This window comes from Amphibalanus amphitrite, unplaced genomic scaffold, assembly GCF_019059575.1.
Source record: "Amphibalanus amphitrite isolate SeventyFive unplaced genomic scaffold, NRLGWU_Aamphi_draft 000928F_arrow, whole genome shotgun sequence".
Classification (NCBI taxonomy): domain Eukaryota; kingdom Metazoa; phylum Arthropoda; class Thecostraca; order Balanomorpha; family Balanidae; genus Amphibalanus; species Amphibalanus amphitrite.
Window position 1 is genome coordinate 1 of NW_024882422.1, and position 19,968 is coordinate 19,968.

General features: G+C 48.8%; 1 protein-coding gene and 1 pseudogene across 1 annotated transcript; both read right to left on the minus strand.

Moving 5' to 3' along the window:
• Positions 1 to 47: 47 nt before the first annotated feature.
• On the minus strand, positions 48 to 1,137 carry LOC122368154 (annotated as a pseudogene).
• A 16,048-nt stretch (positions 1,138 to 17,185) lies between these two features.
• On the minus strand, positions 17,186 to 19,289 carry LOC122368155. The gene is made up of 4 exons (XM_043341823.1): positions 18,839 to 19,289; positions 18,362 to 18,511; positions 17,917 to 18,082; positions 17,186 to 17,606 (listed from the first exon to the last, which is right to left on the minus strand). The coding sequence occupies exons 1-4, from the start codon at positions 19,142 to 19,144 to the stop codon at positions 17,359 to 17,361; spliced, it is 870 nt and encodes a 289-aa protein (XP_043197758.1). The 5' UTR covers positions 19,145 to 19,289; the 3' UTR covers positions 17,186 to 17,358.
• Positions 19,290 to 19,968: the final 679 nt, after the last annotated feature.

Below are 19,968 nucleotides of genomic sequence, written 5' to 3' on the forward strand. Positions count from 1 at the left end.
AGAAGCTCAAAGAGCCTAGGGGGATTATGTCGATGCATTCTGCCTACCGGGGTAGCGACGTAGGTGACGAAGGCGGCGTCGTCCTCAGAGAGCGACTCGAAGATGCAGTAGGTGCCTTGGGGATCATGACGGCAAACTTGGCGCCGTGCTTGTGCAGAGGGTTGCCAAGCACCACCTCCTTGTGGATGCCGCCGTCGGCAGCATGTGGATCTGAAACACACGCAGAAACGGTGTCACACACAAATGTGGCCAACATCTGTGGATAGTAGGCGGTCTCACTGTTAGTGGTATTGAAATTACAAAGACCCATCACGGAGGCTCGACGTCCTTTCCATCACGATTTAGATAGGATATTATCGGGGGACCTCTGCATATCCTTTGTATAAAAGACAGTAGTGGGTTTCGTTGTTCCATGGCGCCCAGGAGACCTGACCACGCTTCACCTTGGTCAGGCTGCCGCGGTTGTAGGTCATGAGCAGATCCGAGGTGTCGTGCTTGCTCCACTTGCGAGAAGCCCTTGGCCGGGAGTGATCATGTGTTCACGAAGGAGAAGGTCGGCGTCTCAACACCGCCGAAGGTGCCTGGACCTGGTCGCACAACGGATCGTAAAGGGGTTAAAGTACGCCAAACCAAGTCATGGGAAACATGTGTCAGGTATCCGTCATGAGATGTCTAGACCTTGGCTGATAGCCTTTCTACATGCTTGTTTCTAAGGAACTAAGGAACCTCTACGACGATAATGAATGCAGCTCTGTCAGGGATTTTTGTAATTTACTGAAATAGGTATGGGTGCTATTGCAGCCCGTTTACGTTATGCTATATCACAAAAAGTCAATTCGAATGAGCTACATGCCGCTCGGTTCACTGCTCGCTTCCGCCGCCTGTCCGGCGACGTCGGCCGCTCACTCACCGGGGAGCGGAACGGCGGGCCGGCCATCATGCCGTTGCGCCACTGGATGTCGAGCGCATCCTGCAGCTCGAGCTGCCGGGGGGCGACGGCGTGCAGGAAGCGCCGGTACAGGTGCGTCAGGCCGACCGTCAGCTGAGCGGCCGTCGGAACGGTCTGCTGCGGCTGCTCGGCCGCGGCCAGGGCGCACACGCAGGCGATCAGCAGCAGCTTCATGGTGGCGACTGAGAGTGCCGACCGATGAACATGGCCTTATATACAGACAGCAGCGTGCGCCCTTTGAACCCGACACGCCCGAGCGTGTCGGTGGAAGAAAAACACACCACAGAGGCGCATGGTGATTGGGTGGGCACAACGGGCCGTCCAAGTCTTACACATTACATGATTACACATGACACAGCGCCGGAACCATGACAGCAGACACTGGCGGATCCAGGTGTCAGCGCGGGGGTGGGGGCATACCAGGTCACGGAGCCAAACCTAAGGTACCCCCAAATCCTGTTTTCTCATCGGATTTAGGCCACTTATTTTTCGTCATAGCCCTGACACGAATTTTTTTTTTCTTAAAAAAAAAAAACAGAAATGGTAGGACACCTGACCCCATTGGCAGATCCAGGAGGAGGAGGCTTTTGGGACAAACACCCGGGCAGCGCCAGAAATTAACGAAAATTGGTGGGGCCGGTGGGGCCCTCAGAATGACTGGTGTAGGTAAAGAGCCGACCCAGGGTCGCCGGTGTGGAACCTTAAAGGGACTATCCCACCTTTAACATGGGGTTTGAGTTGAGATAGCCAAGTTTGCGGCGAGGTTCAGAAACCACTATCTATCTAGGTTGCAACCCCGCGGCCTCTTGGTGTTGAAGAAATTCGTTCCCTTCATTTGAAAATGGGCCTTGTACAAGGCCCTATCTTCAACATGGAGCGACCGTTAGTGTGACGTCACCTCGTTTAGTCATTCTGATTTAAATGGGTTTGTTCGTTGAAAAATCGCTTAAAACTTAGTCTGAACTTTGTTGTGGTGCCTACAGAGTAAAAAGAATCAGCTTTATGACAGTAATGTGGCCTGGGGAAGGAGGTAATTTTGGGCTGTGACGTCACATATTTGAAAGTTGTGTTTGTAATATGGAAGCCTAAGATGTTTAATGAAAATAAATGCCAGAACCGTGTTCCTGGTCATCCAATCTATAAAGTCGGGCACAATTTAACTGGTTTTAACAACATTTTAGAAGGTGGGATAGTCCCTTTAAGAGGTACTGGCGTGGGACCATCAAGGTATCGATGTGGGTTCCCCAAGGCAGGGTGGTGGGGCCCTCAGAGCACTGGTGTAGGAACCACAAAGGAGCCGGTGTGGGCCCTCTAAGGTGCTGGTGTGGGCCCTCACATGGACGCCGTTGTGGTGCCTCAGACACTGGTATGGCGCTAAGCCCACACCATTCACAGATGGCTGTGTGTGGGGCCCTTGGAGTGGTTGGTGCGAAATGCGAATGCTTAATAACCCAGTAGGCCCTCTCAGAGACCGACAAAGGGCCCTCAGAGGCCGGTAACGGGCCGTATGATGCCAACAATGGGCCTTCACAGGCCGGCAAGTGAGGGCCGGCAGTATCTTCAGGAGCCCTGTGGAGTCCTTAGAGATCGGCACATGGTACTCTCAGACGCCGGTGGGGCCCTCAGAGTCACCGGTGTAGGACATACAGAGTTACCGGTGGCTGACTGCCAGAGGCATTGGTGTGGGGCCCCAGAGGCGCCAGTGTGGGACCCTCAGACTCGCCTATGTGGGACCTCAGGAGACACTGGTGTGTCAGAGGTGGCGGTGTAGGGCCCTCAGGCGTGTCTGTGTGGTGCCCTCTCAGTCGCCGGTGAAGACTTTCAAAGGCATCGTTGTGGGAGTCCTCACTCCTCAGAGACACATGCATGGGGGCAAGGGGTCTTCAAGAGACCAGCAAGGGCCAGCAGAGGCCTTCAGGAGCCCTGTGGGATCCAGGAGACCGGCGTGGTACTCTCAGGCGTCACTGGGAGCCCTCAGAGTCACCAGTGTGGGGCCCACAGAGTTGCAGGTAGGTAGCCGTCAGATGCGCCTGTGTAAGACCTTCAGAGGCGCCAGTGTGGGGCCCTCAGAGCGGCCGCCGCGATGTAGGGCCTTAAGAAATATTGGTGTTAGTCCCTCAGATTGGCGGTGTTGGGCCCTCACACGCGCCAGTGTGAGACCCTCACAGGCGCCGTTATGGGCCCTCAGAGGCACTGGTGTGGAGCCGTTCCATGCGGGTATGGGTCAGGACCCTAATTAAAGCTGAGCTGACGCTTAATGGGTCAGCAAGGTCACTCAGAGGTCAGCACAGGGCCCTCAGAAGCCGGAGTGGGGCCCTTATGGAGATGTGTGATGTGTGGCGACTCAGGAGGCCGTGACTCCGTGAGGTGCTCTCACGAGTCCTGCGGGTCTTATCTCAGTCGAAATAAGGCATGCTTGGACCCTGAGCGGCCAATTGGCACTGCAGGGCCTCTCGGGCCCATAGGGCACCATGCATCTAATGAGGCGGCACGCGCCCCTTGTGCCCCCCCCCCCGGTTACGCTGCACTGGCTGCGGCCATACTGATAAAGGTAAATCATATTCTAACCGTCCCTATTCTCAAGCATAGGCGGCGGCCGATACCTGGTTTGCGCAATATGAGTGCCATCGTTAGACAATACGGTCAAAAGTGTTGAAGCGGCATGACCATGGGTGTAGTTTTCCAAAAATCATTGGGGGTGCTCAATAGCTTTCAGAAAGGCATGCCATATTTTTCGTAGGTCTTTTTTCAGCTGTTCTTTTTTACTGTATCAGGCATCATGCAAGAAATGATGTTAAATCGATTCGAGAGCTTGTTTTAATAGCGCCACTGTAAAACAATTTTGGCTCACCCAATGCATTCATAATCACGGAAGTTTTTGAACATATTTCAGAACACGCTGGGTTTAAAATTTTTAATTCAGGCCCTACCGGACTTTTGGTAGGTCCGCGCTTAGGCAGCCTGGTCTGCATAGCTCTGCACGAATGAGCTTATATTGAGGGCTATCCAACATGACGCATGACGGGACAGGCTCGATGGTTACTCTCCGGACATGGTTCTCGTGAAATATTGCGTTTTGTTCCTGGAACTTAAACCTCGCCGGCACAGGTCATTTTGCGTCCTTCGATGGCACAAGGGAGGGGGGACCCCCCTCGCGTTTGGCCTCTGATCGAGCTAGAGCTTCGCGGAAAAAAAAACGAGCGTGTTGCCCGTCACGAGAGAAAGCCGATGATACCCAATTTTAAGGTCCTAGGTCTTCGGTTGACATTCCAGGTCAGGTCAATGACCCAAAAGTCGGGAAAATCGTGACCTATTAGAAAGTCGTAAAATGTGGCTGCTATGGGGTTTCCGGGGTGCTGATCACGAATATCGTGTTAGTTTTGATCACAGATGATGTCTTTAAGCATTTAGACCAGGTCGGGTCAGGTCAGGTCAGGTCAACCGGTAGGGGCCGTGACGGGTATTTGTAGTACGTGTCAACCGCCTCTGACAGCTTCGTAACATGTTACGAAGGCAAGGCACCAAACTACTTCGTAAATGTTCAAATGGTTGCTAAATTCGAATTCAGCTCGAAAAACTAGCCTAGAAACATGTAAAACTCGAAAAGTGAACCGGGGTCACCAAAGGTAAATGACCTGACCTGATCTTCAGGTGACCTTGACATCCACCCTAGGGAGCAACATCAAATCACATGTTTGAACGTTTGAAACCACGAAAAACTTGCAAAAGCGCGGCTAAGGCAAGGCGACATACGCCGAATCGCGATTCCGGCCAAACATGGTCTTGGAAAGTAGGTCATCGGTCAAAGGTCATTTCGGTCAGGGTCATGAAATTTTTAGAGTAGGTATAAAATTGATCAATGCGAGGGTACTGAAAGTATCGTCGCGATCGGCCGCTTTTTACGCGAGTTATTCGCGAAAAACCTTAGGGGGGTTGCATCAACCCCCCCCCTGTCCGGAATCGCGCGGCGTATGTCGGCTCGCATTAGCCGCGCGTTTGCAAGCTATTCGTGCACACAAAAATATTAACACCGTTAGCGGTGTAATTGCACAGTACCTACATATCTGAGCACTTGAGGAAAGTTAATTTAGTCCCTTCCCCGCTTAAATTACTCGCGCTCCTAAATGAACACCAGGAAGAAGGTAATAGAACACTGTTATGAGGGTTGGGTGTTTTACTACATGTAGTGTTCTATTGTGTTCTATTACCTTCTTCCTGGTGTTCATTTAGAAGCGCGAGTAATTTAACCCTCGCCCGCACATGCTATTTTCCCATCCTAGAACGCACATGGGGGGGGGGGGTGGTTGCCACCCCCCCGCGCCATTTCGTTCCTATTGGAGATAGAGCTTAGCAGTAAAGACCAAAAAGATTCTTTGGGAAGAGACGAATCCAATGATACCCAGTTTTACCTTCTCAGGTCAGTCATTGACCTTCCAGGTCAGGTCAAACTAAAAAATATTGCTGTTTTGGGTCACCGTTGGATATCAAGTGCGCTGCTCATCAAATACCGATGACGATGCTGTTTTCTGGTGCCAAGCCAGCTAGAACCTCTTTGTCACACTACCCGACCAGAATTTTGCTGCTGAGGTCATTTCAGGTCAAGTTAGGTCAAGATCAATTATATGTGTTTGTATGTCTGTGTGTGTCTGTGTGTATACTGATGTGTGCACCGATTGTTTTTGGGTCCATATTACATGAAATCATGATCTGAGAAGCTTTTACCAAAAATGCAGTCAAAAAACTTCACAAAAAGTAAATTCAGCTTGCCTAAAACGCAATTATCTTAGATGACCTAGGTTGACCTTGACCCTGACCTTGACCCCTGTACATCGTCGAACAACATGTTCCATGATAGGTGGGAGGTAAGACTGGCAAAAAAGGCCGAAATCAGGGTGTCAAAAGCTCACAAGGCCCATGGCAAGCGAAAGATGTTGAGAATTGGCCATTTGGGTCATGACATGACCTGAAAAACAAGGTCATATCTCCGAAACCAAAAATCACAGAAACTTGAAATTTTCAGTGGACATCAAGAAAGGATAGAGGAGCAGCTATACGAAAAATCAGCCTTCTAGCTCTAAAAATGTTGAGTGCAGAGCAGAAAGACTACCTGGGGGGGTGGCAACCACCCCCCCCCCCCATGTGCGGGCGAGGGTTAAGTGGGGAAGGGACTAAATTAACTTTCCTCAAGTGCTCAGATATGTACTGTGCAGTGTGCAATTACACCGCTGACGGTGTTAATATTTTTTGTGTGTGGTTTCAAACCTTCAAACATGTGATCTGATGTTGCTCGCATGCATGGTGGATGTCAAGGTCACCTGATGGTCAGGTCAGGTCACTGACCTTTGGTGACCTCGGTTCACTTTTTCGAGTTTTACAAGTTTCTAGGCTAGTTTTTTTTTAGCTGAACTCGAATTTATCAACCATTTCAACATTACGCAGTAGTTTTGGTGCCTTCGTAAAATGCTACGAAGCTGTCAGAGGCGGTTGACGCGTTCTACGAATACCCGTCACGACCCCTACCTGTTGACCTGACCTGACCTGACCCGACCTGGTCTAAATGCTTAAAGACATCATCTGTGATCAAAACTAACACGATATTCGTGATCAGCACCCCAGAAAACCCCATAGCAGCCACACTTAACGACTTTCAAACAGGTCCCGATTTTCCCGGCTTTTGGGTCATTGACCTGACCTGAAAGGTCGGCCGATGATCTAGGACCTAAAAGTTGGATAGCATCGGCTTCCTCTCGTGACGGGCAACACGCTCGTTTTTCCTCTAAGCTCTTGCTCGATCAGGGGCCAAACGTGAGGGGTCGTACCACCCCCCCCCCTTGTGCCGTCGAAGGACGCAAATTGGCCTGTGCCGGCGAGGGTCAATGTGCCTGGGAGGCGTAACCGCCGCACGGGCTTGTTTCATGTGCCCTTCGGGAGAGTGAACACCGTAAAGAACTGTCTTTCTGTGCATATTCCTCGGTTGTGCAATCAATTTTTGGCACAAGGTCCGTCGGTGGACTTTTACCACCCTTCCACGTCCTTCCGGCGTGAGGCTTTCCAGTACGCCCGAACACTGGGCAGCTATGGGATCTCTCTGTCATCATGTCCCACTTGATTCATTGGCCCAGGTTGTACTGAACTTTTAGAATATTACAGAAAATTGGATATTGTTAGGCTGGCGGCTGCTTATACATGCTTGTATGTTTTACCCAAACAGAGGAACTAAGTGTGGTATGGTATGGTGTTGTGAATGTCGATAAATTTTACAGCCATTGACATTGTTTGCCAACCTTCATTTATGTTAGATTGGAGATCTTACTTAGTTCCAAGCACCATAATATCAGATGTAATGTAAACACATATATCATGCATCTTAATTTGTGGTAATTTATTCAATGTATAGGTATTCCCTTAGTCACTGAATTGAGTATAAGCATAGTATTTGCATGATTCACTGAGCTCAATACAGAAGAAAATTATTATTACTGGAGATTACTGGAGAAGAAAATACTGATTATTGAGGGTCTTGAGTCAGCTGGGAATGTTTTGATGAGGCTGGGGGTGCTTTAACCCTCGCCGGCCGAGGGGGGGGGGGGCGGGTGCCGCCCCCCATAGGGTTTTTTCGCAATAGCTCCGAACACGCTGGCGATAGAGAGCTGAAACTTGGCAATTCAGGGCTGCGGAGTCGATGGATTTTCGGCGACTCCGACTCCGACTCCGACTCCGGCTTTCAAAAACCAGCTCCGACTCCGACTCCGACTCCGGGCAGAATTGTCGACTCCGACCGACTCCAACTCCCGACTCCGACTCCGCAGACCTAGCAGGGCTGCGGAGTCGACAGATTTTCGGTGACTCCGACTCCGACTCCGGCTCGGGTTTCTACAGGGTGTTTCACTAAAAGTGTCAAAAAGCAAAAGGTCATAATGCACATAATAACAATGTTTTTAAAGAAAATTTGCATATCATTTCATCCGCAATTGTTGGACATTTGAATATATAAAAACGATATCACCGTCACTCAAACCTATTCCACACATCTGCCCCTTCTTTTGATGCACCGTTTCGGTACGTGTCCGGAGGTGACTCACAGCCCGTTTTCATCTTCAGCGTCCAGACTGTCGGCAAAGCCTTGAATTGTGCTCTTCAGCTCCCGAAGTGATGCGACTTGAGTCTTCCTCAGCTCTGCGAGAGCTACTGAGTCACTGACCAAACCAGAGGCTTAGCCTTGACAGATCGGGGCTTCGCGCTGGCCAGGGGCGGGCGGCGAGGCAGCTGATTATTCGGCCCAGGAGCTTCTGGTCCAGTCAGTTCCTGGTGGCTACAGCCGTTACAGTGGTTGATTTTAATAACTTGTAAGGCCCTGGCTATTTCTGATGTTGGAATTAGCTTCTTGTTATCTTCAAAGGCCCTCAAAAAGACCCTGACCTTCTCAACGGTTTCCGCCGAGAGGTGGGGGCAACCCCGCCTTTTTTGGACTAAAACCGGCATCGAAGGAACCCTTTTAAACCTCTCAACAAGCCCTTTGAAACTTTAATAATCTGGAACGTAGCGAGGTGAGAGAGTAGTTGCGGTGTAAATAGCCTGTTCTTGTTCTGCATAAGGAAAAAATGACTAGTAACTTTGTCCTCCTGCCCTCGCTCCGTATGAGTGTAAAATATATCTTAAATGGATAAATTATAAATGTCCAAAAATTTGCAACAAAGCCACGTGCGCAGCCACGTGATTAGCATATTCTATATATCTTTAATAAGCATTCACTTTTTGACACTTTTAGTGAAACACCCTGTAAAATCGACTCCGACTCCGACTGCGACTCCGGTCACAACTGTCGACTCCGACCGGCTCCGACTCCGACTCCGACTCCGCAGCCCTGCTTGGCATACCTGACCTTTGATCTAAGCCAGATCTTTTGACACCAACCGCATTTTTGGGTCAGGTAAGGTCACTGACCTATGACGTCATAAGTGAACCTCTGAACGGTCTTCAGATGTCGCAACTTCGCAACGCCCTCACTGCCAGAGGAGATGTCACAGGGAAATGAAACTTGCAGGATCCAGTATCCATTATGAGTCTCACAATTTGTATATCTCAGATTTTTCCTAAAGGTCATATGAGGTCAGGTCATTTTCGTGACCTCACCATTATAAGTCAATGGGGAAAAATTCAAACTGCTATTCTGGCGCCAGGAACGATCTACAACTATCCCAAGCACACAGAATCGTGATTTGATGCACTCCTTGCAAGGTTAGATGCGTCACTTTTGCAATGTTGACCTTGCATGACGTCATTTATGACGTCATCAAGGTCATATTAGTTTTTCGTCAATAACTCCTGATCAAATTGAGCTAGCGAGTCGGGGAAGCCACCAATGGACTCAAGAAGACCTGCCGAATCGAATGATATGCGACATGACCTATTTCGACCAGCTTCGTGACCTTAGGGTGCTGACCTGACCTTGACCTGAGGTCAACACCCCAAGTTGACCTGACCCGAACAAAAAGTATATCATTCGACGCGCCTGAGCGAGGCGCACACGATGCTGCCAAAATCGCGGCCCTGCGGCCGTTTTTTGCGAAGTTATTCACCAAAAACTGAACCGTACCTTGGGGCACTTGACCTGACCTCAGAGGTCACCGGTTGACCTACGACCTTAAAATCGGGTACCAATCTCTGCATCTCGTAACGGCGCCCACGCTCGTTTTTTTCCGCGACGCGCTAGCTCCACCAGGGGCGAAACGGCGAGGGGGGTCGTACCCGTCCCCCCCCCTCGGCCGGCGCGTATGTAGAAAACCAATAGGTCCGGCGAGGGTTAAGGAGGCAGGGGGTGCTTTAGGGAGGCAGGGGGTGCTTTAGGGAGGCAGGGGGTGCTAAGCTCAGGATTGGGGGTGCTTGAGCACCCACAAAGAGATATACCTAAAGTTACACTTATGGGCATGACTCCCCTGTGGTAAGAACTAAGAAGCAACATACTTACAAAATAAAGCAATGACAACTAAATTGAGGCTACTAAAACGACTCTGATCACAAAAGTAGTTACTAGGAAGGATTTCTAATCCATTTTTATTTAGTTCCTCGTTATAGGCGTAAGAAGTGTAAGTCTGAACGGGGGGGGGGGGGGGCATACTTGTACTGAATGCCCTCCCCAGGCTCCTGTCGGGGGGGGGGGCATATGCCCCTAATGCCCCCCCCCCCTGGATCCGCCAGTGACAGCAGACGCCCAGTCAGAGAGATGGATCAATCTGTAGTCGGCCTTTGCTGAACATCCGGTCCTTGCCAGCGCTCCAGGCTGCTGCATAGGGCAAAATGAGACCGTGTTGAGCTTCTGAATGGGTTAACCCTCGCCCAGTTTGAAGGGGGGCAGTATGACCCCCCTGTGGTTTTTCCTGAATAGCAAGAAAACAACGGCGCGCAGCAACACCAAGTTTTTGATACCTTCCCAGGCGTCAATTTGACACCTTCACACAAAATTTCAAATCTTAGGTCACCTTTGGTCAGGAGTTATGAGGTCAAACTGGGCTCATCTTTGAGCAAAAATGAGTAAAAAAATGCAATCTTTAAACGCTCACAAAAGCTACAGTTACTAAGCAATTTCAAAGTTCGTTATATGGTCATGAGTAGCGAAAGAGGGCGCTACAAAACTGCTATCTCTGATTTTCAAAATTTTTGTATTTTGACCCCAAAAAATTAAAAAAAGCTTTTCTTTTCGAAAAACGCAAACAAATCCCAAAACTTTTTTGAATTTAAAAAAACCGGAACATAGGATGTGATAGCCCCTGCGCTCTTCTATCTACATAGCAATTTTTTCATCGATACCTGTTTTTTGACCAAGTTATAGCGAAAAAACTGCTCAAAATTGATGACGTCAAATTTTTGAACTCAATTTTTGGCAATTCCAGAGTACCTACGTAGCGCAAAACAAAGACCAGACCACCATTGAACTCCCCGTGACGAGCTGCATCGAATCGATACCAATTTTATGCAAAAATATCAACTTTGAAATTTGACCTTATTTGACCTGACCTTCACCAGAACATAATCTAAACTGACCCTAAAGGCTGCCTGACCCACATAATTTGACATTTGGCATATAAAATGGACCATGAAACATGCGTCACATGATATTCTCATATTGTGACCCTCAGTGACCTGGCCTCTGTGACCTGACCTGGTATCAGTGACCTCAAATAGCAAAATATGTGTTTGACGAACAATACCCCATCGATGATTTTCAATGAAATGCAGTTTACTCGATTTTACAACGCATTTCTTGAAATACCTGTAAACGGTGAAAATTCGACATTTGACCTCACCTGTGACGTCATCGGTTTGACCTATCACCTAGGTCAATGAAATTAGCCCCGCGTTCGATGTCTCACGGACGACGAAGATTCTACGCCGTCCGGCCAATCCCGTTCAAGGTCAGCGAGGGCTCGGCTGCGGTTATAGAACGTGATTGGCCGGACGGCATAGAATCTTCGTCGTCTGCGAGACATCGAACGCGGGGTAGGTCACAAGGTAGTTCCCTATTGGGGCTATCCAACGCCGTTTGCTTCTTGTCGCTATGTTGCGTGGTTCTCGAGATCTTAGGGGGCCAAATTGCCCCCCCCCCCCTCCCAACAGGGCGCGTTGCTCGGCAGTCGGCAGACCCCAACGGAGCGCGGGTTAAAGGAAATCTACTCTTCATATTTTAATTACACTGATAACAGTTTTTACGGCAACATCGAGCTGTTACAACTATCACCAGTAAAACGCCTTTTGGGCGAAGAGCGAGCGAGCGAGATAGTGAGCCCTGCACGTAGGGAAGGGCGAGAGGGTACTTCTAACGGGGCTTGTGCCAAGCAACCTTCTAACCGGTCGCTAGCGGTGTGCCAAATTTGAACGCAATCGGCCCAGCCGTTCCTGAGATCTGGAAGCGGCATTCTGCACGTGCGCACGTGCAAACGGGGTCCAAACTGACTTTTGCACGGCACCCTACTAACTGGTCCCCAACCGTGTACCAAATTTGAGCGCAATCGGCCCAGCCGTTCTCGAGATCTGGAAGCGCCCCCTGCACGTGCGCACGTGCAGTAGCACCATAACCCCAAACATGGGAATGCACTGCCTGGTGGGTGCCTACCTGTATGCCAAGTTTTAGCGAAATCGCCCCAGTAATTACCGAGTTATTGAAATGGGAACAAATTTGGCACCTCTTCTTTTTGTATTTTGCACGTGCAGTGGGGGTCACTCACATAGATCAAGAGTATCCGACCTTTGGTAGAAGGGATGCAGCTACCCTACACAAATTACCGCAAGACAATCGCCCAAGCGGCTGCTGAGATATGAGCCTCCCAAATTCACTACTTTTGCAAAACAGTTTGAACACCCTTGACCTTTCACGTGCCACGACGGTCACTGAGATGTGTCAAAAGTAGTCAATTACGGGGTAGAAGGGATGGGGCTACCCAGAAAAAAGACCGCAGGCCAATCGGTCCAGCGGTTGCTTAGATATAAGCCTCTCAAAAGAGTTACAGGCCGGGCCGGGACGCTCATACCGAGATTTTTCCGTTATATTGAAAAGACTTCGCTTCGCTCGCTGCGCTCGCTCGCTCGTAACAAAATGTAAAAACGATTTCAATGTTGATACACGAGTCAGTTGGGAAGCCGCATGCAAAATTTTATCAAAATCCGTTCATAACTTTTTGAGTTAGGTATATGAACTGAAAACAAACAGGTAAATATTTCTGCCCCACCCTGTATTTATGCTCCTCTAAAAATATTTTCATATAAGGACAGCTAATTTCCATCTTCGGTAGAGGCTAGATATTACACGGAAGCTGATTGGCTTTAATTTTATATGTTCAATAAAAGATTCTCCACACACTTCCTATGTTCATCGCAAAAGCACTGACCCATTCAAGGCCCTATATACCGACCCATTAACATATCAATTTCATCGGAAACTGCCTCTCTCCATCCCACCAGCAGATAGGAATAGCCTAGCGTGAATGTGGCTTGAATGTAGAGACCGCAGACACCTCAACGGTGATGACATTGGCTTCTTAGGGTCCTCAATAATTCTCTAAGAAGCTTCTGATCGTTCTCTGTGGCGGATGTGTTCTCATACCTAACACGGGGTGATATTTACAAAGAAACTACAGCATCACAGAGTCGACATATTACAAATAGATATGTATATGTATTCATTAAATACAAAACCAGCATACAGAATACTATACCAGTATAACGCCTTTTGGGGCGACTAACGGAGCGAGCGAGAGGGTGGGCCTTGCACGTGCGAAATTGCGAGGGAGTACCTCCAACTGACTTGTGCACGGCACCCTACTAACCGGTCTCTAGCGATGTGCCAAATTTGAGCATAATCGGCCCAGCCGTTCTCGAGATCTGGAAGCGGCACCCTGCACGTGCGCACGTGCAAAATGGGTCCCAACTGACTTGTGCACGGCACCCTACTGACTGGTCCCTAACCGTGTACCAAATTTGAGCGTCATCGGTCCACCCGTTCTCGAGATCTGGAAACGACCCCTGCACGTGCGCACGTGCAGCAGCACCCCAACTCTGGCACATGGATATGCAGTGCCTGGTGGGTGCCTACCTACATGCCAACTTTCAGCGCAGTCGGCCAAGTAGTTACCGAGATATTGCAACAATTACAAAACTGACACCTCTTCGTTTTGCACGTGGCACGTGCATAAGGGGTCACCCACATGCATCGGGAATAGTCCAATACTTGGTAGAAGGAATGAAGCTACCCTACAAAAATTACCGCGTGTAAATCGGTCAAGTGGTTGCTGAGATATAAGCCTCGCAAAAGCGTCCGCACGGCCGGCCGGCCGGCCGGCCGCTCATACTCAGAAATTTCCGTTAATCTAAGGAAAGACTACGCTCGCTTCGCTCGCTCCGTAACCAAAGCAATACCTGCGTGTGTAAGAGTAACGATTGGGAAACGTTACATCCTGCCGCATTCTACATTACGGAGCGATACATAACTGTGTGCGCATTCCCATTTTACTCAACACAACAGTCATATCTTGAAAAGATGATTCAGTCTACGAAGCACATGTGAGTACTGAGTATTAATGTTTGGACCACTTAATACTGCCCTGTCGTGACCTGGTCATCGTTACAGCCCACCGAGTTAGAACGCTAAGGTACTCCTTGAACAGTGAAACCTAACTGATGAGAAAAGTGCAGAGCTCGCAATCTCCCTGACACGAAAAAAAAGACATCACTACCGTCAACCACGCGAGTCAGTACGAGTTCTGTTTACGCTGTAACAGTATAGTTTTTCAGCGCTAACAATCTGAATATGCACATTCGCAAACGGTCCATTTTTCAAAACATCCGCCGCCAGCCCTGGAAGACCTTTTTGCAATCCAATTCCACGCTGCAGAGGATATTGCTGAGTGACATCGATCCGATTACGGGTTCTGCAGCATTCTACATTGTCTCAACGCCTCACTTCTTTGCACAAGATTTCTATCGCAATAACAGCTCACCCTAGATTATGCGGACACTGCGCCTCCTGCCCAGGTGACCTCCTAGTCCCTCCCTAACCTGAACCATTCCTGTAATCCAACGCCTCTCGAAGACACCCCATGAGCGCCCCTGTGCGGCCGGTGCGACCAGCCCCCGTGGCGGCCCCGACATAGAACGCGCATCTGGCTCACATCGCACCCGTCTGATTTAGTCTGGAGCCGTGCTGTAACCCGTGCCGGGCCGGGGGGGGGGGGTGTTTGAACACCCCCCTCTTGCGGTTTTTCGCAGATATCCTCTTGAGTCCCGCCAATTCGCCCATGAATGGAGAGCAACGAAACTTTTTTAGCTGAGAGCTTTGGTGCCAATAATGACCAGATTGGTGACATTTCAGCCGTGAAGGTCATCGCGCATGCGCAGTGACATGTATACTGGGATATACAAAAATACTCAAAGCCTATAAAATATGACTGAAATGCAATCCATGAAAACTTCCATACAAACACCAAAGTGTATTTTTTCGTTTGTTTAGGACGTAAAATGGCTAATAGTATTGACACGTTTAATTATCAACACCACTCGCCCTTAACTTCAGCTTCTTCTGCCCTTGCCCACTGCTCTTAGGTCTTTAGTTGCCATTTCCTTTGAAGATATAGAACTTGTAGCACCTGTTGCGAATCGATAAACAGTAGATGAAGACCTTGCAGCATTATCTGAAGCGACATCTCTAAAAAAAATTCGCCGTATGGTGTGTTTTAGAGAGGTGCTTGCCTATGTCATTGTGCTTAGGGGTCGGATTCTAATTCATCGGGCGATTTATCAAACTTTGAGTGAGGATCTACGGTCATTGAGGTCGCCAACGATTCGAAGAATGTTAACGCTCAACCACAGAGCCATTTGAAGGCATAATGTTGTTTGTGAGCCACAAAAAATGGCTTTAACTAACCCAGCAACCATGTATACTACAGTATACATGACTAGTCCTAGGCACAGTCCGTTGTATACTGACGTTTACATTTCTCCGTCGTGCAGGATCCCGTTGGTCACTCGGGTGTACATTTATTTTTTTCAGAGGTCAATTCCTCCGAATAATTGTATAGTCTGTTCCATATCAAGCTTGCAGTTGGAATTTCTTCGGCAAATCGCTCCTCCGCTAAGAATTTGCTTCTTAAAATGTAAGAGCTGTATATACAGAAATCACGCACTGCTTTCAGCAGGGCACTTCGGCTGCAAACTTGAAACGAAACAGAGTATAGTGCTACTTCTTAAAGGAAATAGTTCACTTTCACGAAATTATTTTTTTGCAATGGATTTGTGATTTTTTATGTTCAAAATGATCAGCAAAGAAAATAAATCCTTTTTATAACAAAATATTATTTTCTATATTTTTGATATAGGAAGAACTTTTCAGTTTCTGTAAGGCACAAGCGATCCAGTATGAAAAGAGCATGGGTCCCGAAAATTCTTCAGAAACTAGAGAAATCGCGGCCACCGGCATTTGGGCGATCTGCTCGTGCTTTTGTTACTGGAGCGCCTCACTGGAGCGAATTTCTCAAGAGTTCTCGTAGATAATTTCTCTAGTTTCTGAAGAATTTTCGGGACCCATGCTCGTTTCATACTGGATGCGAATATATGCAAGGCACACATCCTCAACGCAAGGCACATTTTTCGGGACGAGAAATAGAATATCTTTGCCTAGGGTGATCGTTGGGCTGTAAAAGCTCCTGATTTATGCTCGTCTCAGCCCAAGCTACGGAACTGCTATTCCAGTTCAAAACCCATGTTAAAATGTGAACTATTTCCTTTAAGCACGTCTCAAAATTTTTCGGGCCAAGGACATTTGTATACCTTAGTACCTATACATGAACTTTAATTCTTTCTGGAAAAGTTCCAAACACACAATGTTGTTTACAAAACCTGCAAGCAATGATCAACGACGAATGGTTATGTTAGCAAAACAACAGTTTTCGATGAGTCATACTCTTAAAAAGAAATAACAGGAAAATAATTAGGAGACGTACCTCTATGCTGCGACCGCCGAGATACCGGGAAGATTGAAGCGCTGGAGGCGTCAACAAATTCAACTTGAGGATATAAATTCAGCCACCAGGTGGCGGACCATGGCACTGCAACGCATGGCCACGAAATAGCCTAGCCATTAGTGAATTCCGTATAGATCGACTTAGGACGATGTATACCCCAGTATACAAAAAGAACCAAGAGGATATCTCAAAAACGGCGGCGCGGAGCGCGGCTTTTTTAGCACACCTCTTCATGCATCTTTTCTACATGCGTTGTAAGAATTTCAGACCCAGGGCTCTCAAGGTCAGGTCACAGGGTCACGTCAAGTGACCTCACCTCAGAAAAAGTTGCAATCCTCGTCATAGCTACACCGACTGAACGATCGCCTTAAAACTTTCAGCGATGATAAGAGTAAAAGTATGTACAAAATGTGTATCTCGGAATTTTGATATCGGTGACCTAAGGTCTGGTCAATTTCGCAACCTCTCCATTATAAGTCAAAGGGAGAAAATTGAAATGCGCCTATTTTGGACGAATAGTGTTCAAAACCCTCTCAAACAAAAACACCCTCTCATGAGTCTCAAACAAACAACAGTTTCTCTGATATGTACTGATATGTAGTTTCTCCGTGCTTTTTTCTTACTAAATAGTACCTATGCTATCGGTTGAAAGTTCGAGGTAGGCAGAATAATTAAAAGTAATTTTCTAAGATTTGCGTCGTTGAAAACAAAGGCAGGTCAAACACAGTTCGTGGTCAAACAATTATAATTGTATTGCACAAGGAACGATGATGGGATGTACATCGCGTCATATTGTAAAACAACTTCAAAGTGACTTGCTTTGAGCATGGCTTCGTTCCGTCCGCCAGTGCCCTGCGTCGGTCGATGACCGTGCTGCCTCAGAGTCTCGGCAGCGGGCGTTTAGTGGCGTCCGCCGAAGCGGCGGCCACGGCCGCGGAAGCGGCGGAGGCGGCGGCGCTGGGGGCCGTGGTCGTGCTCGTCGTGGTCGTCGTGGTCGTGCTCGTCGTGCTCGTGATCGTAATCCTCGTCGCCGTGCTCGTGCTCGTGCACGCCAGGCTTGGAGAGCTCGTGGAACATGTTGCTGAAGTCGGGGAACTTGGCCTCCATCTCCTTCTGGGAGTAGTTGTGCGAGTTGGCCGGGTTCCAGGCTATCGAAGGGTGAGGGCGAATGGGTCAGAACCTGGGCAAAGGATCATCACCAGACCCAACCACAATGAGAGTCAAGTCGGTTACACAAGTCAGTTTCGAAAATTGACCACAAAACGATTACAAAATGTAATAGCCACCCACACAGAGTCCGGTAGGTCTACGCACAGTGAATTTACTCGAGCATTACGATGCACAAAATATGGACCGGTTGTACAACAACTGTGAAAATGTGATCTCGAAAACGGTTTGTTCAGTACCACAGAATCTCAAAGAGCCTCAGGTGGGATTGTGTCGATGCATTCTGCCTACCGGGGATAGCGACGTAGGTGACGAAGGCGGCATCGTCCTCAGAGAGCGACTCGAAGATGCAGTAGGTGCCCTTGGGGATCATGACGGCAAACTTGGCGCCGTGCTTGTGCAGAGGGTTGCCAAGCACCACCTCCTTGTGGATGCCGCCGTCGGTCAGCATGTGGATCTGAAATCACACGCACACAGAAACGGTGTCACACGCAATTGTGGCCAGCACCCGTGGACTGGTAGGCGGTCTCATTGTTTAGTGATATTGAAATTTCAAAGACCCATCAACGGAGGCTCAGACGTCCTTTCCATTACGATTGAAAAAGGATATTAACGGGGGTCATCTGCATAACCATCGTTACATCGTAACAGTCATAAACAAACAGCAAATGGGTTTCGTTGTCAAACAATCTGGCTATCCAAAGCCCAGGAGACACTGAGTGATCACGCTTCTCACCTTGGTCAGGCTGCCGCGGTTGTAGGTCATGAGCAGATCCGAGGTGTCGTGCTTGCTCCACTTGCCGAAGAAGCCCTTCTGGCCGGGGGTGATCATGCTGTTCACGAAGGAGAAGGTCGGCGCCTCAACACCGCCAAAGGTAGCCTGGACCTGTCGTACAACAGACGGTAAAGGGTTAGAAAGTACGCCAACAAAGTCATGGGAAACATGTGTCAGGTATCCGTCATGAGATGTCTTAGACCTTGGCTGATAGCCATTTCTACATGCTTTGTTTCTAAGGAAGCTAAGGAACCTCTACGACGATAATGAATGCAGCTCTGTCAGGGATTGTTTGTAATTTACTGAAAATAGGTATGGGTGCTATTGCAGCCCGTTTACGTTATGCTATATCACAAAAAAAGTCAATTCTAATGAGCTACATGCGGCTCGGTTCACGTGCTTCCGCCGCCTATCCGGCGACGTCGGCCGCTGACTCACCGGGGAGCGGAACGGCGGGCCGGCCATCATGCCGTTACGCCACTGGATGTCGAGCGCATCCTGCAGCTCGAGCTGCCGGGGGGCGACGGCGTGCAGGAAGCGCCGGTACAGGTGCGTCAGGCCGACCGTCAGCTGAGCGGCCGTCGGAACGGTCTGCTGCGGCTGCTCGGCCGCGGCCAGGGCGCACACGCAGGCGATCAGCAGCAGCTTCATGGTGGCGACTGAGAGTGCCGACCGGTGGGAACATGGCCTTATATACAGACCACAGCGTGCGCCCTTTGAACCCGACACGCCCAGACGAGGCATGTCGGTGGAAGAAAAAACAACACCACAGAGGCGCGTGGTGATTGGGGTGGGCACAACGGGCCGTCCAAGCCTTACACAATACACATTACACAGCGCCGGGAGCCACTAGCCATACACAGCAGAGGCCCAGTCAGAGTGATGGATCAATCTGTAGTCAGAGTGACCCTCGCCCCGTTGGGGGGGGGGGCAGTATGACCCCCCTGTGTTTTTTCCCGAATTGCAAGAAAACGACGGCGCACAGCACCACCAAATTTTCGGTACCTTCCAAGGCATCAACCTACCTACACACAACATTTGCTGAACATCCGGTCCTTGCCAGCGCTCCAGGCTGCTGCATAAGCGAAATGAGACCGTGTTGAGCATCTGAACGGGTTAACCCTCGCCCCGTTGGGGGGGGGGGTGGGGGGCAGTATGACCCCTGTGGTTTTTCCTGAATTACAAGAAAACGACGGCGCACAGGACCACCAAATTTTTGGTACCTTCCCAGGCATCAATGTGACACCTACACACAAAATATCAAATCTTAGGTCATCTTAGGTCAGGAGTTATTGAGGTCAAACTGAGGTCATGTTCGAGCAAAAATGAGAAAAAAATGAAATCTTGAAACACTCACAAAAGCTACAGTTACTAAGCAATTTCTATGTTCTTTATAAGGTCATGTAGAGAAAAATGGCGCTACAAAATAACTATCTCGGATTTTCCAAATTTTTGGATTAGGTATGACCCCCAAAAATAAGAAAACTGATTTTTTTTAGAAAAAAGCAAAAAATATCATTTTTTAATTTAGAAAGAAACGGAATACATGTGATAGTCCCTGCGCTCTT

Bases quoted from the DNA above. Each gene is read 5' to 3' on its own strand.
- LOC122368155 (XM_043341823.1), bottom strand. From the start codon at position 19,144: ATGCCTCGTCTGGGCGTGTCGGGTTCAAAGGGCGCACGCTGTGGTCTG. The intron at 18,512-18,838 runs GTGAGTCAGCGG...GTTGTACGACAG, and splicing joins GCCCGCCGTTCCGCTCCCCG to GTCCAGGCTACCTTTGGCGG. The intron at 18,083-18,361 runs GTGAGAAGCGTG...GTGTGATTTCAG, and splicing joins ACCGCGGCAGCCTGACCAAG to ATCCACATGCTGACCGACGG.